Genomic DNA, 20,478 nt, shown 5'->3' with positions numbered 1-20,478 from the left:
TCGGTAACCAAATCATAGTGATGTGTGTAAGGGTAACAAATTAAGCGGACGTATTTATCAGCATATGATTGTCAATCGTATCAATAACTTTTAAAATTGGTATGAATATCGCTTATTAAAAATAATATGTGTCTTCCTGTAAGCTTTAACTATTTGCATATATAAAGATATATTGTTTACTCATTATTAAATCATTTCAACGCATATTTGAAACATGTATACCTATAGAAATAATAATATATAAATCAAGTTGAAATGTAGATTTATATCATTGCCATATTAGCTGATATTTGGGTAGCCATTAAATCAGGTTTTGTCTTAAGATGTCCTGTATTAAGTCAGGACTTTGGTGGTTGTAATCTACAGTCAGCTTCTATGTATGTTGTCGTTTGCTTTTGTTGTTGTTGTCAGTGTTTCATCTGTTCCTCTATGTCATGCTATAGTTCACGTGTTTCCACCGGTTATCCGACTGTCATGGTGAAATAACTTTCAAAAAGCAAAATTGCAAAAATGATGAAATCCTAGGGAAATTCAAAACGAAAAGTCCCTAAACAAATAATTTAATTTTGGATGTAGCGCGTCTTCTGATTGGCTGACGTTATTTTGTTATGGGCCCTTAGACATAATTTTGTCATGTGACCGTGACGTCATCAACGTTTTTTCATGTTTTTTTACGGTTTAAAATGGAATTTAGAATTTAATTATAAGAAATGACTGTCATATTTTTTTCTGTCTATTCGAAATAACATAAAAAATGTGGTGCACACTGTTAAATAATCCGCTCCGCGCGTTTTGCAGTGTGCACCAAATTTTTAATGTTATTTCTTCATAGACAGAAAAAATATGACAGTCATTCCTTAAATGTCATATCAAAAGCTCAAACATATCGAACTAATGGATAACAACTGTTGTATTCCTGACTTGGTACAGGCATATTCATGCAGAAAATTGTGGATTAAACCTGGTTTTATAACTAGCTAAACCGCTCACTTGTATGACTTAGATGACATTTGTAGCAAATTTAAATCATTCTTCTTTTAAAGTTATTATGACTGGCGAGATTGGAATTAGCGTCCAAAACACTTGATGATTTTGTGTATTAATATAACCTTACAACAAAAAGAAACTCCTCTTTTATAAAAGATAATCTGCTGTTTATAGAAGACGTCCAGGTATGGTCATATTTACAAATAGTAGTCAAGCTGTCTGGGAACTAGTTAAATGAAGTATTTGTTACAATTATACAGCATACATACATCATAAATGTAGACCTGTACTCTGGAGAAACAAATCGTGTCACATAATTAGATAAGGTAACATATATAGCACGGAAAGGTTCAAATGGTTTATTATATAGAACAAGAATTATAACTTGAACGTGGATTATGTGTAAAATTATTCTTCTTGGTAAATAGTTTAATGTTATATATTATGATACCTTTCGTACGATCGATACAGATGTGGAGAAAAAAAAAACACGGAGGAAAAAAGTGCGGTAGATCATCTTAGCATTTAGTAACAAAACGAGCATTCACATTTTTTTTATAATTCATAAAAACAGTCGGACAGACAAACAACAGTATACAACATACCAATCCCACCACTTACAATGTGAACAATATTTGAAATAAACGGGACAAATCTCGCGTGTTCTGGATAATAACGCATTCCCTTTTAAACAGTCAGGATAATGCTAATTATTGTTTCAGATAAATTCAATACTAGTATGTTAAAAATAATCTTCAATTACAATTCATAATTTGTCAAGATATTTCAGTCGCTCAACACATACTAGAAAAGAACGGAAACATCGGGCTGATGGTGGGTGTATCTTTCATTTATACATCAAAATAAACAAAAATGATACATATGTTGGTAGGCATGAGCAATTCTTTTCTTCAGTTCTTATCAGAATTGTCATTCATATTGTGAAATGGGATATACTTGTAGAATTTGTTTGGTAAAAGTATTTTTCATTTCAATAGCATTAGCAATTTGTGTAACAACGGCAGAAATATGTGAAGATGTAGATACTACAGCCTGTGAAAGGGTTAAACTCATCAGACCTGGCATGTGCAGTGAACCATATATGTCAAAACAGTGTAAGAGGCATTGTGGAAATTGTCGTAAGTTTCCAATATATCACCAAATTTGTTTAATCGTTTATGTAAAACAAATCAGGTCGTAGGTTTGGAATATCATCATAGCATATCAAGCCATGTAAATGTTTCCTTGAAATACGTTAAAAGGTTGACTCAGAGTTACAGCCATAATGTTTTGAGTTTGTTATGAATATTAGAATAAGTTGGCAATCAAATCACACCTCCTTTTGACACCCTTGGCTTTCAATTGTTGATTTTTTTATTGTATGGAGTGAAGATTAATCCGTAAAATCGATTTGAACGAATACTCCATTTGGTATTCGTAATATAATTATTTCCTTGTATTGACGCGATACATTGCATATGTGCTATGATTGTCACAATACAATATAAAAAAGCATATTTAATATTATTTAAAAGAAACAGCTGAATCTGAAAAATTATCTGAAAATTTCGTTAGAATAAAATGGGTAATTATGATATTTAGCTGCCAATTCCATTATTCGTAAAACAGTTTACATTTTTTATATTATCATTATTGGTATCTGGACGAAATAAAAAGGCGACAAAAAGAAATGTTCTTTCAATGGTCTCTTCAACACAGTAGTATCAGTTTCGATTCTGATATAATTTGTAATGAAATTGTCATGAATCTTCCGTTCACGAATTAAGAAATTTTAGGAAACCATGGTTTAAACACGCAGAGTTGACATTAGGTGAATTAAGCCATGTTTAGGTTATTTTTAAAATGCAGCTGGTTCAGTTCAGAATATTTATGGGTTTGTGAGTTATTGTAGATACACGCGGGTACGTTTAGGCAGTTTTTCTATTTCTTTCCCGGATTTTTTACCAAGCGCTGATAACTCTATGTTCCTCACTATTATTCATTACGTCATCAGATAAACCTCAGCGTCGCAAGGCTACATTTGTTAGTAGCACTTATTTAGACGCCCAACTGTTAATAAAACTATTGAAATATGATGCATGTATATTGTAGTGACTGATATTTAACCTCATATTCAAAGATTTACGTAAGGTTTATTAAAATTTAGCTGTATCGCGGAATAGGCCGCGCTTACTTTTATCAAACGACCAATAAAATTTTGTCGGTGTCGTAAAGATGCTTGCAGTATGAATGAATCGAGCACCTGTCTTGTTTTTCAACAGAAAGGAATTGTCGTGTAAAAACGTGAAATGTGCTTTTGTAGTTTATTTGGCAGCATAGTCAGTGTTGATAGCAAGAATGATCGTTTTCAATAGGTAAGTTGTAATTCAAGCGATAAATACTCGTATTTACATAGAATTAATCGCAGAATGTCAATTTTAACGGGCAACCACGAGTGAAATGCCATGCTGTCGCAAGATTAATCATCCGGCGACAAAATGTCCCCTAGATATGATTAATTCTAATTGAATAAGTAGTATTATTAAGCGTGAAGTATTTGAGAGACCCCCTTGCGGCATTAGTTCCAGACTTCGATGGCGAAGGCGATGATACCAGTGTTATGTGATGTTTAGTAAACGTGCGCTTGTTTCTGTCAAAGGGGGGTTACTATCCACACTTGTACGAAAAATCACCAAATTTCGTACGAGTGAGCACGTGGATAGAAACCCCTCCCCATTTACAGAAAACAAGTGCCTGTGACAGAAAACGATATGTGATATTGCCACATGACTTGAACAAGTATATTGTTGACTGTAAAGCAATGCATGCATACTTTTTTCTAACCAGTAAATAACTATCATTTCCATATAGTCTGCTATGTACACGGTTATTAGATGTTCCCCTGGAATAAGCAGTGCACTAAAAAATTGTCCGAATAGTAAGGAGTAAGAAGACCAGTATTCCCACATGTAATTTTGTTGTGTGTCTGAGCACGGGTTTTCCAAAATTTACTAGTCCGAATGAAACTTTACTATAGTCTAGGGCATCGGACTAGTTGCAAACTGTCCTGCAGATTAAATACGTGTGGAAAACTATCAAAAATGTATAAACATTAACCAAAGGTCATTATAATTTCAATTACTTGTACATGTACATGTATATATATGAAAAGAAAAGCCCTGACATTTTTCTCAGCCAAAAGTCTTGCTGTAAGTAATCATTACTGCTAAAATAAACCACTCCAAGGGTGATGTAATAGAATCTCTGGGGCACCGCCCATCCATTAAGTATTGAAATTGTCTTCTTGGAAATGATGGGTTTTTCTTATTATAGGTCATTTCTGGAATCATGTCTTTCACCGGAAAAGATCGTCAATTTCGCACGCCTTTATGACGTCATTTACCAGACAAAAGGCGCGCCTGTATCCCTGCTCTCTTAAAAGTTTCTAGCACTTTCATAATCGTCATTCTGTAGGGTAGTACATGTATAGAATTAATTAATATTCCGTAAGTACATTATCGTATGACTGAAAGGGGGGACCATCCTTTCAGATTTCAATTTCCTATATATTTTGTGCAGCATAAAATAAAACCTGTTCACCCGTTTGATCAACATGTGTAGAAAATTTCTATGCATACATTTTTGCCAAGTGGTGATAGAAGTCACATGACAGAATCGTCTTATTTGCCTCATTTGTAGTCATACATCATCTCCTTGTTTTCCCATACAGTCTAGTTGCTGTTCTGTTTAGAGAAGGAGCATATACGGTTTTCCGTTTGTTGGCTGTTAAATCTTAAAATGGTGTTGTCAACGATCCAACCAGGTTTTCGGTTTGTTGTACCTTTCGCGAGACGTCTTAGTGATTCAAAAGTTCGTTTTCCTGCTCGGCAAGGATAGATTTCGTAATTATAACTATAAATCGTTTGCAAATGCACAACCAAGCTATGGAAATGACAGCCGTAAAATTTTATCTGTGTCATCTTTACTGGAATTCCTATGATGGATTTAGACAAAACAGCGAACAGAAAAGTTTGATTATACAACCGTAAAATTTGTCTGGGAGCTGTTAGCAATATTAATTATTTCTACTATAGAATTAATAAGTTGTGAAATATCTGACGATATTTTTTCCATCCAATTGTAAATTTTCTATGAACTTTGAAAGTTTAATGGCCTAAAGACGTACGTCCGATCCCTTAATTTGGTTTTGTCTGCGATGGTGTTGTTACAAAATTTTTCCAACTCTAGTTCATGTGACAATTCTTGTATTATGTTTTGAACTATATTTGAAATGTAATGTAGTAGCTCACACGAGAGTACCTCATAACAGCTGACGTTACTCTCTGTCAAGGATTTGTTTTTCTGGATAATGTAGGAGAACGGCAGGTGGGCGAGATATTGCATGCAGCAAATCTGACATTTCTTCCTGAAGTCTTGCTCTAGTCTAAAGCCTAAAGTATCAATACCTCTACATTCGAGTTCTTCAATTAATTCGTCTTTACTTAAATTTTGGAATGGGTTGATATTTCCTTGTTTTATTTTGACCAGACTTTCCCCTTTCAAAAATACTGCCCTGCGGTCTTCCAAATCAGAAGGTGTTCGCTTAAAACAGCATTCCAAATTAATGTGTTCTTAACTATGAACACCGAATAAGTAAGAACAATTTCCCCCTCTCTGCTGACCAGTCTAAAACTGTCGTGCTAGTCCATCTCCGCTGAAAAATCTCAGTTGAAAAGTATATGGTATTCCATCAAATATTACTCATATCCTCAGTTCCTCTATATCTTTAGTTCTGGTATGTGTATACGATACTTGTTCGGTATTCTTTGAGCCTGCAAAAAAAAAAATTAAAAATTAAAAACATTTTCTAGTCATAAGTTATATAGAAATTCTATTATTACAATTTTCCAATTTCCAAAATTACTGAGTATATATACAACTTGCAGAATTTCCACATTTTATAGACTTTAACAGTGCTTGTTCAAAATATTTATGAAATAAATGAAGTAGGTACAAATACATTTATACATGATGTATTTAAACTAGAAATTAAAATTTATTTTGTTCTAGACCTTAAACATTGTTAAAATTTTAATTTAAGAAAACAATTAACAAAGGATTTTAGATATGTGCTAAAATATTTTCCAACAAAACCCATAGTTATTCATGTTACCAGCGCATCGATTTGAGTCTGGTCAGCAAATTGAGGGATATTTAGAAGTCCTTGGTTGTTATAAGTAATTGTATAGATTTTATAATATTGTTTGGCTTCATTTTCATACGTTTACTTCACTGGTAATGTTGATTTATTGTGATTATGTTTAAATCTCTTAATGCCGTTAGCACAAAGTTTAAATTATTTGGTGTATAGGCGAGTGTAATATTTGAAAAAGACGTCTAGTTAAGGACTTTAATGCACCCATTTAATACACGGCTAATTTCTTTTTTAAATGAAAGAATAATGATTTAACTTTGATTTTTGCCCGGTCGTCACAAAATCGTCATTGATTCCGCTATTTGTTGGGTTGTCTCTCGAATTAATGTCATAATTTTGTTTTTTCTTCAACGGCCGATTCTCTAGGTGACATGTTCATAACTTCTGCTAACGTTTTCTCAAAATTAATGTTATATTGGGTTTAAATAATTGGTTCTAAATCTTTAATACCATTTTGAACTGTCTCCCCCCATTGATGAAGACGGTGACACAATAGTCTCATTGATGTTGTTTAAAAGGTCTTTACATGGCTGTACTAATAATGAAGCGTGAGAATATGTCTAATACAGAGATGATATGCTGCCGTGGGTGGTCAAACAGGTGGAGCAATCTTGCAATTTGTGGCTTTCTTTTCATTTTCTGAAAGTTTAAGCCAATTAAATACAGAGAAGTTATCAGTAAACCTCATTTTTTCACCAGCTTTGCCATTAGGCACAAAATATTTGCTGTTTGTTACATAATTTTGAAGTTTAGGGAGATGGTTTTTGAATATGTCATATGATGGTATCTGTAGATTTCTGTATTTTGTCATAAAAATGTTGCAGTTTTCATGTCTCTGCTGAATTTATATACTATTTACTTTGCTTTTACAAAATTTGATCTAGTTTTGAAATTATCGTAAGTATTAAAAAAATCAATTACTGCACTGTTTTTCGTTGATCTGGCAAAAATAACCTTTGAAAAGTTGCAGTAGTTCATGTGTCTAAGTATGTCATTGATGGAAATAAAATATGGAAGAGTGGAATACACATTAAAAGTTATTGTGGTAAGTTATGATATAATTTAACCAAATTTGCCTCCTGTAATCAGTATGGCTGCTATGTCCTCGAATGATCCCTTATTAATGGAAAAGCCCCTTCCTACGCAGAAAAAAATATATCCATAAAAAGGCAAAAGACGCAGGGAAAACAGGTGAAAAAAATATACTTAATCATTAAACATACAAGTGAAATTTACATCATGTTATTGCAATGATAAATGGTTGGGATATATTTTCCTCAACTGTATATGGGACATTATACATGTACATGTATACCAAATTGTTAATTTATACACATTAACACCCTTCAAAAAAAAAATAGTATTTCAACAATATTTCACTCAAAAGCACTCAATAAAAATGTTGTCTCTTGTGTGTGAGGGTTTATGTTAGTGTTTTTCAGATAATAATAGGCATTAAATTGGCTTATTTTCAGTGAAAAGGTTTACTCTATATTTATAGTAAAGTTATATCATAATGATTTATATATGCATACACAATTTTATTCTCAAATATGAAGTTTTATAAATATTTAATGAAGATTGAAAGAATCCTGGGCCTTAAATATGATGACTCAGCATAAATTCACAGTTTACAGTATGCATAGTTTACTTCAAGTCCTGGATACACAAAATGAATTCATTATATTTGCATATTTGTAAGCTAAATTACTAAGAAGTGCTTATATTTACTCTTCGCAGTCATTGAAACTCATAGATCTGTCCTGAATATTATTTATGGGGTGTTTGTGTCCTTTCGATAATCCAAAATAAGCCGCAACACCTAAATCAGTTTTTTTTTTATCTCGACGGCATAATAAATACAAGCTAGATAAACAAAAAAAACCTGACAATAGTGTGTTCTATCCTGAATATGTACTAAATATTCCAAATTGCTAGACACAGCAGAATGATTTAGGAAATTGGAGGCCCCAGGGGCAAAAAACAGAGAAATTGCCTACCCAAGGGTCATAAAACAAATACTTTAAATTGTAAATGGTATGATTTTATGATTTTAAAGATCTTGATATAGAAAACAATAACTATGCTTCGAAGTTTTGCAAAAATAAGATGTTAGCAGTCATCTCTATAAAATTTTAAGTGAATTTATATCTCAGACTTGTATCTGCATACATACAGTTATTGCAAATATGGCTTTGTTTGAACTATTCTAGTATATATATTAGCTAAATTGTGTCAGATATATGGTTACAGATGACACTGTTGTGACAAGAATTCTAAATTGACCATTTGAGGCAGAAAATGTGTACTTTAATTGACAAATAGGCATACAGTAAGATGTGGACTGGAGACAGAGGCTGAATTGGATAGTTTATATAATATTGAATGTTGTAATGATTTTCTGCTAAACATTGCATTTATAGAATACAATATATGTTATCAAAACAGTTTTAAACAGGTTCTAGGCATTTTTTATCAGAAAATATGCAAATAAGGTAAGCTGGCAATAATTAAAGTCTTGTTTTCAAATTCGTTAAAAATTTAAAACTGAGGAGGGGGTATAAAATGTACAGTAAAGAAAAACTTAGAGTATATGCAGTGATTTCTTTAAGGCTATAATGCTGATAAATGAGTATTAATGTGAGAAAAACTGATTTTAAAGAGTTTTCTATTTGAATAAATGTTTGTATAGGTTGCACTTTGTAAATACAGCTGTTTCTCAAAACACGCTTCTTTTGGGGAGATCTTGAATATTCATAGAAAAATAGTTTTGTTTACATACTTGTTCCCAGTTATGCTCTCTGTGTTCCATCTCACAGAGACATAACTTGGGAATGTTAACAGTAAATATACATGTGCATATTGTTTACATTGAAATCTGTGATAACCTTTCATTCGAGGTAGGGGTAATTAAGAAAATTAGTGTTAGTTTAAACTCTTAGAAGTTCAGGTCATATAAACGTTGAAAATATACCGCATAGCCCTATATTTTGACCTATAAAAAAAATAGTGGTGCATATGAACTTTCAATTCTAGGATAAGATTTTTTTCAAAACTTCATAGTAAAAGTGGTAAAGTTTTAGCCATAAAAGGAGTATTTATGGAAAATTGCATTGTCAATATTAACAGTTATGCAACCGTAAGCATTTCAGATTCAGATAAATCCAGACGTTTTTTTTTTAAATGCTGTTTGATTTGATGTATGTCTCTTAAATATACACATGGAAAAAAGTATTGCAACACCTAATTGAAATTGAACTTAAAAAACACTCTTTATTTTTTTGTGATATAATTTGGTAAAATAGAAGTAATTAAACATTATTTATGTATCACCTGAGTTTAATCAATAAATATCGACTCGATGAGTTTTTATCTGCACATGCAGCTACTGTACCCGTAAACAGAAAAACAGCTGTTTTTATCCTCATTGTTTTCAACACTAAAAATAACCAAGTTTTTTAAGTTATGTGATTGACACCTTGTAATGGGTCCTTGACAACTTTTAACTGCTACAAGATGGCATATTATCAGCATAACAGAAGCAGGGGTGTTGTTGTAACAACTGAACGTATTTTTGGTCATCACCATTCCACTATAAGTCGTTTTGAGAATAAAAATCAGGCAATAAACGCTGTTAAGACCTTCCGAGAAATCAAGCATAATGAAGGTTGGTCAGAAGGAAACCAATTGCATACAAGACAATCTTAAAAAGAGAGTGGTGGCCATCCAGGAAGCTTTTAACAAGAACTGTTCGAGATCGACTCATCGCTACTGGTTATCGTGCGATAAGACCATTTCGGAGACCTTTGCTAACGAACAGACACACAGTTTTCTGTATCCAATGTAGTGCAGAGCTCGCCAAAGTTGGAAATTAGCATCGTGGAGGAAGATCCAATGTTCAAATGGAATTCGGTTCATCTTCCTTGGCCCGATCGTAGCCCGAATTTGAACCATATCGAGCATATTTTGGACACTATTTGGCGGAAAGTGCGCGAAAGGACAACCCAGTTCAAACACATCATGACATAAACAATGTCCTTCATCAGAAAAGGTTGCTGCTACCTTAATAACAAATTAGTCGATTTATGGAAGCAATCAGAAGACGTTTAGATGCGGTTATCCGTTTGAATGGAGGCTGCGCACAAAGTACTAATTCTTTGGCGTATAACGATCAACCATGATGTGAACAGTCATCAGAAGATTAATTTTGAAATGTCTGACATTGCAAAGTTCGACTACAGTAAAAGTTGTAAAATGCATTTTTTTGTACAAATAACACATCATTTTGTTATTAAAATTGTGGTTATATAAATCATTTTTTTTTTCAAACATTTTTTGTTCGTTTCAATGCCAATGTTATCATAAACTATGTTTCAATAATATTATACACATATTTTATTATATTTCAATTAAAAAAAGAGGCTGATTTTTCAAGTTTTAAAAAATCAAAGGTGTTTCAATACTTTTTTCCATGTGTATAGTTTAATTGATTCATTTATTTTTTTATTACATAGAGCAGCAAGTTAATTAAAAGAGGGGCGAACGATACCGGAGGAACAGTCAAACTCATAGATCGAAAATAAACTGAAAGCGCCTTGTCCAAATTTGTACTGTCATTTAAAATGTAAACGTGCACAGAGACATGTTCTTATATATATATATATATATATATTTATTTTTTGTCTTATGTTTAGATTTGTCTAATTGTCTATTTCACACAGCTTCAGTTTTTACTTTTTTTCGTTTTATTCATGAGGCAGGTATAAACGTATAAAATGAATTTGTTAATAACATATAAGTTATAGTACAATTGTATACCCGAAAAATGAGTAAACATTTATTGTCTGTTGAAATACAACTTTTTGTTAGAATAACTGAAATACTGTTATATATATATACTGTGAACCACTCATAAAACCTGCAAATTCTTAACAAATGTCTAACATCTATTAATTTTTAAAAATGTTATAAAACGATTTAAATTGTATTCGACTTCCCTACTGTACCAATAATTTGTGAAATATTGCAGACAAAAAAAAAGACTTGAATTCCTTTATTATTAAGTTGCGGTCAGATTTCTTGTTCAATTTGTATAAGGACTGCGTTGTAAACGTGTTTGTCCTTTCGTTAGTTTTCTTTTTTTCATGACATTGTTAGTTTCTATTGATTAAGATGTTTGGGTTGTCTATTAGGTACTGAGGAAAGTGTAAACAATCTTGTTTTTCTCATTATAGCTTTAGCGAAAAGAAACCCAGGCACAGCTAGCCAAGAGAGTCGTAAGTTATTCTTACTCATTAGTGAAATCGATGTCTAAATATACACGATCAAAGAACAACTTAAAAATTGATGATATAGATAGGTTGAATTGACATAAAAGTATATATATATAGATTGTTAACTACGGTATTGATGGCCAGTTGAGTCTCAACAAGTTCACAAAGTTAATGAATATTTGTAGATTGATGGTAAATGCTATGAAATGGGGAGGGGTTATATATGCAGTTTTGTGTGGACTAGTTTATTTGTTTGATTTATACATGTTATACTATATTTGTATTTGAAAACAAGTATTACAAGCACACGAGTTTGGTTATTATTACGTATTACAAGTCAGTTTTCAAATCGTGTTGAATATCAAGTTGGAATGTAAACAATTTCCTTTCTCAGTGACCTGCTACCAGTGCTCAAGGCATCTTGCAACTCAAGACTTATGCACGAAAACTACACAATGTCAGTCTGGATACGTAAGCATATCTCTATTTTTTCAGTTGAATAGAACCATAACCATATAGCCTTTATATGTAATACAAAGATATATAAGGATGTGGTATGAATGCCAATGACAGAACTCTCCATCCAAGTCACAATTTATAAAAGTAAACCGTTATAGTTGAAGGTACGGTCTTCAACATAGATCCTTAGCTCACACCGAACAGCAAGCTATAACGGGCACCAAAAAAAAAATACTAGTGTAAACCCGTTTAAACAGAACAACCAATGGTCTAATATATATAACAATGTATATGTCCTTGTTGATTGCTTGATGAAAAGTTTTCTGAATATCACGTGCTTCATTTATGGTGGGTTGGTTGGTCAGTGTGTGTATTATTGTCTAATCCTTAATAGTCCACTTTGCGGTTATCAAATTTCGCGACTTTCTTATTTTCTTGATGTAGTTTAATAAGGAAATATCCACATTTTAGATATTTTCGACGATTTATTTTCGCGTAATTTGTCTACTTGTGATCAAAGTCGCGAAAATGAATCATTCGCAAAAATAACTTGGTACATGCACATGGGGTACGGTCTCAAATTATTAGCAAAAAAAAAAAAAAGAAAGTTAGTTTCATATTGGAATGTCATAACAATAGAAAACAAATTTTGATATATAACAAATGTTTAAAACATAATGTTTGAAGATTCCTAGACAGAAATCAAACCCATAAAGAAAAAAAAATTGAGAGGAGGTGCTATTTCTCACATGTTCCCATTGAGGTCTATAAATTATCATGACAAAAAATGTTTGGTGAGGGAAAGGGAATGGGTGCTTTTCATGAATAAATGTGATTGTTTTTCGGTTCTTATTGCTTAATAGGATACTTATTTTGTATGTCATTTGTTTGCTATGCGTTTTTTTAATATTATTTCGAAAGGCTTGATAACTTGAATCGACAAAAGACATGAGAACCAGCACACACACAAACATGCAAAATGACAAAAGACATTGAAAAAAGAAAAGAAACCAACTATTCAGCTGTTTTCTGTTCTTTGGTCGGGCTGTTGTCTCTTTGTCGCATTCCCCATTTCCATTGTCAATTTTATATACATTAAAATACTGTCAATAGATATAGGAAGAGGTGGTATGAATGCAAATGAGACAATTCTCCATCTAAGTCACAATCTATAAAAGTACACCATTATAGGGTAAGATCCGGTTTTCAAACGGAACCTTGCATCACATCGAACGCAAGCTATAAAGGGCCCCAACAAATTACTAGTGTAAAACCATTCAAACAGGAAAAACAACTGTCTAATCTATATAAAACACGAAAAACGAGAAACACTTATGAACCGCATAAACAAACGACAACTACTGAACATCAGATTCCTGACATATGACATGTAAAAACAATTGCAGCAGGATTAAACGTTTTAATGGTACTGTTAAGCAGTTATTAGCCAAATTTCAACAAATCAATACAGCTTGTCTACTAGATGGATGTTATAGTTTTTATTGAACAAATGAAGTTGTCGATAATTTCTATTTGTAGGTTTGTGCCATTAAGAAGACATTATCTGGTGGTCATATATTTTGGCCTTTAATTGAAATGGGATGTATTTTGGAACAGGTATAATAAATTCATTGAAAACTTAGAGGGACCAAACAACTTGATTTGTCTCGTTTAATTTTCATCAAATTTAGAATTGTTTTTTAATTTGACAAAAATGTAGCAAGAATTTTGAACCCTAAAATTTACCATGTTTACAAAAACATTTTTGGGGGGAATATAGCAGTTTGTAAAGCATTAATTGTGAGTTGCTTGAATTCTTTTAACTTATACATGTTATAGAAGTTATTTTAAATTAGTGTCATGTTCTCTAATGAGTCATGATTGAATAATCATAAAAAGTACATCGAATTATCATTCTAACCTTTTCTTTTTTGTGCATATAAGCAAAAAGTAAAATCACAAAAATACTGAACTCCGAGGAAAATCCAAAACGGAAAGTCTTATCAAATAGCAAAATAAAAGAATAAAACACATCAAATGAATGGACATCAACTTTTATATTCCTAACTTGGTACAGGCATTTTATTATGTAGAAAATGGAGGATTAAATCTGGTTTTATAGCGCTCAACCTTTCACATGTATTACAGTCGCATCAAATTCCATTATATTGACACCGATGCGTGAACAAAACAGACATAATAGGTAAAATTGGCAAATAGGGGTACATCAGTCATCTACGTATCACAATCTCAATTAAACAAAAACAAATAAATTACGTCTCTACATTCAAACAATGACATCTTGTTTGGTCGTTTAATGTTAAGTTTGGATTTGATTTGAAATTAGTATATCACTACTTATCAGTATCTCTTATATATCTGTGTTCATTCAGAAACATTTTCGTTTCTCATATAGGTGAAATACCAGTATTGTTAGGGCAAATCCATCTGTGATACGCCCTATAGAAAAAAAGATGTGTTATGATATATAAAAGGCAATTTTGTTTTCTTACTATTTTCACAATTCAGTTTATCAATCCTTTCTAGTATTCTTGTACAAGCAACTAACGTCTTAACCATTTAACATACATTTCAATTAATCGTTTCATATTTTGATGGAATTAAAACTTGAAACTGATTTATCAATACTTTTCGAGATATTTCATTTCTGTAATAAGTTTTCACACAATGAATTGTAACGATGTAATGATTTAAAAGAGATTGCTTACATATATCTCTGTGATACATTATGTTCTGATTTAACCGATATGGTCACGATTATTGTCAAATTTATCGATTATTAATCGATAGCTTGTACGATTCTAGTGACAGTGTTTACTCTGTTTTGATTTTGTGCGTAATTGATAAGGATAAGTAATTACACATCTTTTTTATACACTGTCAATTACTTCAACAGCATTACATTGTTCAGTTCAGTTTCTTGTATATTCCTCCATTAATTGTGGAGCACTACCCAAAGGGTATAATTAATATCAAAATAAATCTAATCACAAGTATGCTGCTAATTGAACTTATGTCCGTTTTTTCATAGATCCACTTTCACAGAAAAATACATGAAATAAGGGGAAGGAAATTAGAAAAAAAAATCAAATCTGATGCTATGTGAAAAACATGTACCCATAATATACGATTAAATCATAAAATGACAAAACAAAATTAAAGCAGTAAAGTATGAAACTTTATTCACCTAATCAACATATGTATGTTTGCCATTATATATCATTAAGAATTAATAATAATATTTGTAATAATTTGTTTGTAATTATACTACCCCCTTAGGACGTCCTTGATTGACAATAAAATTATTGTATTGTATTGTTTTGTATTGTATTGTATTGTATTGTATTGCATTGTATTGTATTGTATTGTATTGTATTGTATTGTATTGTATTGTATTGTATTGCATTGAATTGTATTGTATTGTATTGTATTGTATGATCATAAGAAAATACCCGTTTCTGAGTGTATTTCTTGAGCTTTCATTGTACCAATAAATAATTCGTGTTTGTTTAAATAGTCTTGTAGCAAGATAGGAAGTGGCTTTGGACGTCGATCAGCAAGTTTTTTTGACCTTACTCCGTATTGTTGTAAAAATAATTTATGTAACGATCATCAACCTCTGCCACCTACTACACTCATGCCTACTATACCGCCAAATCCATGTAAGTAAATGTGTATTAGTTGTTCTAACACAATTATTATGTAAGACATTTTGATACAGTTTTTTCTTCTTCTAAAAACGCTAAATATTAGGAGTAAAAGATATAATCTATACACTGTAGGCAGTACGATGTATGAAAAATGACTTCTATCTTCATTTGATAATTTCTACTGTCACTTTCACATTTTTGTATTGTTTATTGATCCGTGTTGAAGATTATTAGGTAATATGTGAAATCAACATGTCACAGTTTGTATTCCGATATATACAAATTATGTTACCCTATCAGATGTCTTAATTTGTAATAATACGAAGCGTATGCACACCTTTCAAAGCAAGAAGAAAAAGAAACATGTAAACTACAGAATAACAACAGACACCTCCAAAACAAGTAAATCTTCATTTCAAGGACTATGAACATAAAAGCATAATGGTTTGTTAAGCAGGCTAGACATGTCATCGTGTCCACTCTTATTGTATTTGTCCTTGATTTGTCATAGTAATCCATTAATGAGATTCGAACGCTGGTAAACTATTTTTGCCTTATCTTGTCAATCTAATAATTCCGACAAGTTTACCTTTATATATGCATGTTCATGAAATAATATAATGTTAAGTAACTATATGTTAATTCAACTATTTTCCAAATGTGTAATATAGATTGTCCAAGTGGATTCCAATATGTCGGTGGGTCGTGTTATTTGGTGAACTTAACTACAATGACATGGTCAAAGGCACAGGTAAATGTTATTTAAGTACATAGTATATAACATACATAAATGACAATATTACGTGATAAATTATCAGGACAGTGAAATGCATAAATAAATAATGGAATTCTGATTAAAGGTTGGATGATAGATATTTACACATTTATTATTGTGCTTTTTCACTGAGTATGGATTATCAACCTTTTTGAATGTAATAATGTTAGATTTTACGAGGTAAGTAATAATCATGTTCCCCCATTTCTCTTATATCTTTATTTGATATAAACATTAGAATAAGACAAGATGACTCCACCACTAACCTTTTGAGATAGTAGTACGTAACTATGTATCACCGTACGGTATTCAACAAAGCACAGAGCCAATAGTTATCAAAGGTACCAGGATTATAATTTAATACGCTAGACACGCGTTTCGTCTACATAAGGCTCATCAGTGACGCTCAGATCAAAACAGTTGTAAAGCCAAACTAGTACAAAGTTGAAGAGCATTGAGGACCAACAATTTCAAAAAGTTGTGGCAAATACTGCTAATTAGGTAATCCAATACCATCAATTTAGGTTTAAAAGGACCAGAAATCAGAAATTATTTCAACTTAAATAATCGGAAGTTCTGGATTTTGGCGAATTTCTCTGAACATTTGGTCTTTTATTAATCGAAAGTTTCAACTTATTTTAAACGAATTTCAAACGCTTAAACATGTTAAACATAGCACTTTAAGCACTGTTAACATTTCATTATCAAATTTGTCTTTCTATTTTTTGTAAAAGCTTTGTTATCCCATGTTGATACTGTTTATTTTGTGTTAAAGTATTGTTCACCCGAGGAACAAATAGGAGCACCATAGTATATTTTTTGTTTTGCATAAGGGTGTTAATTAAAAGCTCTAACTGTAACAATATTAGTTCATATTGTAAAATTTTGTTCGTGTAGTGTACTGTGATTTGACTTGATAAATTGAAATAAATGCCGTATCTTCTTCGCTTTTATTTTTGATTTAAGGACTTTTGCCGAAGTCACGGTGCACACTTAGCTGATTTCACTACAAAAAATCAGATGGGACATGTACTACAAAAAGCAGTAAAACCACTGTCATCTTATTTTGAACTCCATGGTATAAGTTTTTCTAATTGCTCTATTTTATATTTATTTATAACGAATCTACGTCTTGTCATATGCATGTAATGAATAGCTATATTCATTAATTTATTAAGTTTGTGTTTTCTTTTCTGTATAACATTAAGATAACCTTGCAACAATTTAAATGCCTTGACTAATGTTGATTCATTATTTTTAGCCGGATACCAATTTTCGTCGATTTCTTGGGTACAGATGAACCACGAAATTAAATGTTCAATGAATGACGCATGTTATATAGGCTTGTATGCAGACTTTGACAAAAACCACACAATTAGATATCCATAAAACCAAACTCCGAAACAGTGGTGACGTTGCTTCGCTAAACTATCATTAAAGTGAACGTAGCGTAGTAAAGAGGACGTAACCGCTGTTTCGGAGTTCGCCATAAAACATCAAAGTGTGTCTTTATGCATGCCAACTGGTACCCACGATATAAAATATCCAAAGTATGCGACAAGCTTATTAATTATAGATTTAAGTATAAAAGAGTCATAAGATAACAAAACACAATACAAAGAATGAACTCGAATTCAAAAAAGATTATACCTTGTTCAGAAAGAAAATTGAAAAATAGATAAACGGATGTCAAGAACAACTCCAAAGAACAAGAACAACTGAATAACACAAACCAAAAAGCAACTGGTGGTATTTTCAGATAGTCCAGTAGAGTAGGTATACAATACTTGAATACATGTACTTAATAGTTACTAATTGCAAGTATATGTTTGTCACGTTTCGACAGAACGACATAAGTGCATCTCATTTCAACAGTTCTCTGTAAGCGGTGCTTCATATGAGGGTAAAAAAAAAAATCATGATAAGAAATGCATTCTATAAAATATTGTATCAACTGGGAGATATGTAATTTTTTTATGTTTTGTTGACATTTTGCTACATTAAAAGGGAAATTGTCTTACCCCCGTTATTACTTTAGCTGCGCGAAAGTTTCCGCTTGTCATCAGGAACGTTCAAATCCCAACTAAAAAGGAAAACACATGATGCATACGAACTTAATATGTTAGGAGCTATACAACCAAAAGGCACATAAAAGATAGGGCAAAAATCAATCCCATCTAAGGCGAAGTATGTAACTAATAATTTCAGACAGGTATGATATAACCCGTACCATTATTGAAGCATTGCCTACTGACAAATGCATATAAACATGGAGTAGGAGTCCTATATTAAAGAAGTATGTGGTACCTTTGACTTCAAGATCGATGAGATACATGAGATACATGAATGTGCATTTAGGAAAGTCCCAATATATATGTAGCATGAATGTTGATATGATCCCGCTACATTGTCCTATTATACTCTATATTAACAACAAAATATTCATACCTTATTCTGAATTAGTATCTACAGTATCTACAGTTCATTTCACGTTTTGTACATTGACTAATTCAATCCTTCACTAAATCCTTTAAAAGTATTTCAAAGTTTTGTTTCCGCTTTAAAGAGTTAGCCTCATGGTATTTGGCTTTCGTGTTAAAAAACTGTGTAAACATACATTTATCACAACTGACTAAATAATTCAAACAAACATATCAATGAATGTAGCAAGGACACAAACGAAAGACGCCAACAAGAAAGTGCTCTCGATATCAAACAAATTAAACACACAAAGCTTAAAAAACTATGTTTCAGTTTATTTTTTCAGATTTTTAGGTTTTTTTTTTCTAACTTCAGATCCGCATTGTTGGATAGATGCTGTATATTCTGACAGCCAACACCACTGGATTTGGTCGCACAGTTCTGCCTTAATTGATTATCGTTCTTTTACCCAATTAGCACATAGTAGTGGTAAAACTTCAAAGTGTGCATTTGCTACCTATGTTGCGGGTATTACTGCATTTATATTTGAAGTCGATGTTGATTGCAGTCTAAGTTACATTCCTTTATGTGAAGTTAATCCCTTGTAATAACATTAAATAATCGTCGTAATGATAATTGCGAGGATATCAAGAAAGATTTTTCTCTTCTTTTTTCCTTAGTTCTTCGTTCTTTGACAAATAAGTTGATCAGGCTTAATGACGTCACACAACAAAAAGGATGACAAAACAAATTGGATACATTTTGCTAACAAAAAAAAATCAAAAATTTAGAGAAACAGATTCTACCGCTGTATGTCATGCAATACGATTTTTGTCTAAGTTCGACCAAATATTTGTCTTACATGCATGACCTTTTTATTAGTTGCTTTGAACTGGCTGTCAGTAACTGCGAGTACTCTCAGATCTGTACCAAGTGTCTTTTTTGTTGTTGGGATATACAAGTACCCGGCGACGTCCACTCTGTGTAGTATTTGCATTCGTATCTATATAAGCCTTTTGTAACTGATTTTTATAGTTCGTTCTTATGTTTTACTGTTAAACCACTGTCCCAGATTAGGGGAGGGTTGGGATCCCGCTAATATGTTTACCCCGCCACATTCTGAATGTATGTGCCTGTCCCAAATCAGGAGCCTGTAATTCATTGTTTGTCGTTTGTTTATGTGTCGCATATTTGTTGTTCGTTAATGTTTTGTATATAACATGTATAAATTATGCCGTTAGTTTGAATTGTTTTACATTGTCATTTTTTGGGCCTTTTATAGCTTACCATGCGGTATGGGCTTTGCTCATTGTTGAAAACCGTACGGTGACTTATAGTTGTTTGATAATTTCTGTTTTATTCGGTCTTTTGTGAAGAGTTGACTCATTGGCAATCATACCACATCTTCTTTATTCTTATATTTAGTAACATAATCAAAACGAGGATACCTAAAGCATTCCAAACCTAGGAGTTTACTCATAGAATACAATACATTTCAGTGATGATCTCTGTAGTATTCTATAAAGAAAATGCAAAATAAAACGAAAACAATCTTTGAATATGTGTTAATGTGAAATCGTCGATCAAACCACAATATTAATGACATGAACAAACTTTATCTTTTTTTTTTGTTCGTGCATGTGACTTTGAGATACACATGCGCTGTTTCTTTTTGTG

At 32.0% G+C, this 20,478-nt stretch overlaps 1 protein-coding gene across 1 annotated transcript; it reads left to right on the top strand.

The window, feature by feature from the left end:
* The first annotated feature begins 1,299 nt into the window (after nucleotides 1–1,299).
* LOC143056707 (uncharacterized) lies at nucleotides 1,300–19,458 on the top strand. The gene is made up of 9 exons (XM_076229851.1): nucleotides 1,300–1,407; nucleotides 1,986–2,126; nucleotides 11,437–11,478; nucleotides 11,870–11,946; nucleotides 13,474–13,551; nucleotides 15,473–15,617; nucleotides 16,277–16,356; nucleotides 17,347–17,458; nucleotides 19,177–19,458. Exons 1-9 carry the CDS (start codon nucleotides 1,386–1,388, stop codon nucleotides 19,407–19,409), a joined length of 930 nt encoding a protein of 309 aa, XP_076085966.1. The 5' UTR covers nucleotides 1,300–1,385; the 3' UTR covers nucleotides 19,410–19,458.
* Nucleotides 19,459–20,478: the final 1,020 nt, after the last annotated feature.

This window comes from Mytilus galloprovincialis, chromosome 13 (assembly GCF_965363235.1).
Source record: "Mytilus galloprovincialis chromosome 13, xbMytGall1.hap1.1, whole genome shotgun sequence".
Lineage (NCBI taxonomy): Eukaryota > Metazoa > Mollusca > Bivalvia > Mytilida > Mytilidae > Mytilus > Mytilus galloprovincialis.
Note: the sequence above shows the minus strand (reverse complement) of the source record. Positions and strands in the feature narration are given on the sequence as shown.

Excerpts from the sequence above, each read along its gene's own strand:
- LOC143056707 (XM_076229851.1), top strand. The coding sequence starts at position 1,386 with ATGTGTAAAATTATTCTTCTTG. Across the intron at positions 11,947-13,473 it reads CACAATGTCAGTCTGGATAC|GTTTGTGCCATTAAGAAGAC; the intron begins GTAAGCATATCT and ends TTCTATTTGTAG. Across the intron at positions 13,552-15,472 it reads TGGGATGTATTTTGGAACAG|TCTTGTAGCAAGATAGGAAG; the intron begins GTATAATAAATT and ends TTGTTTAAATAG.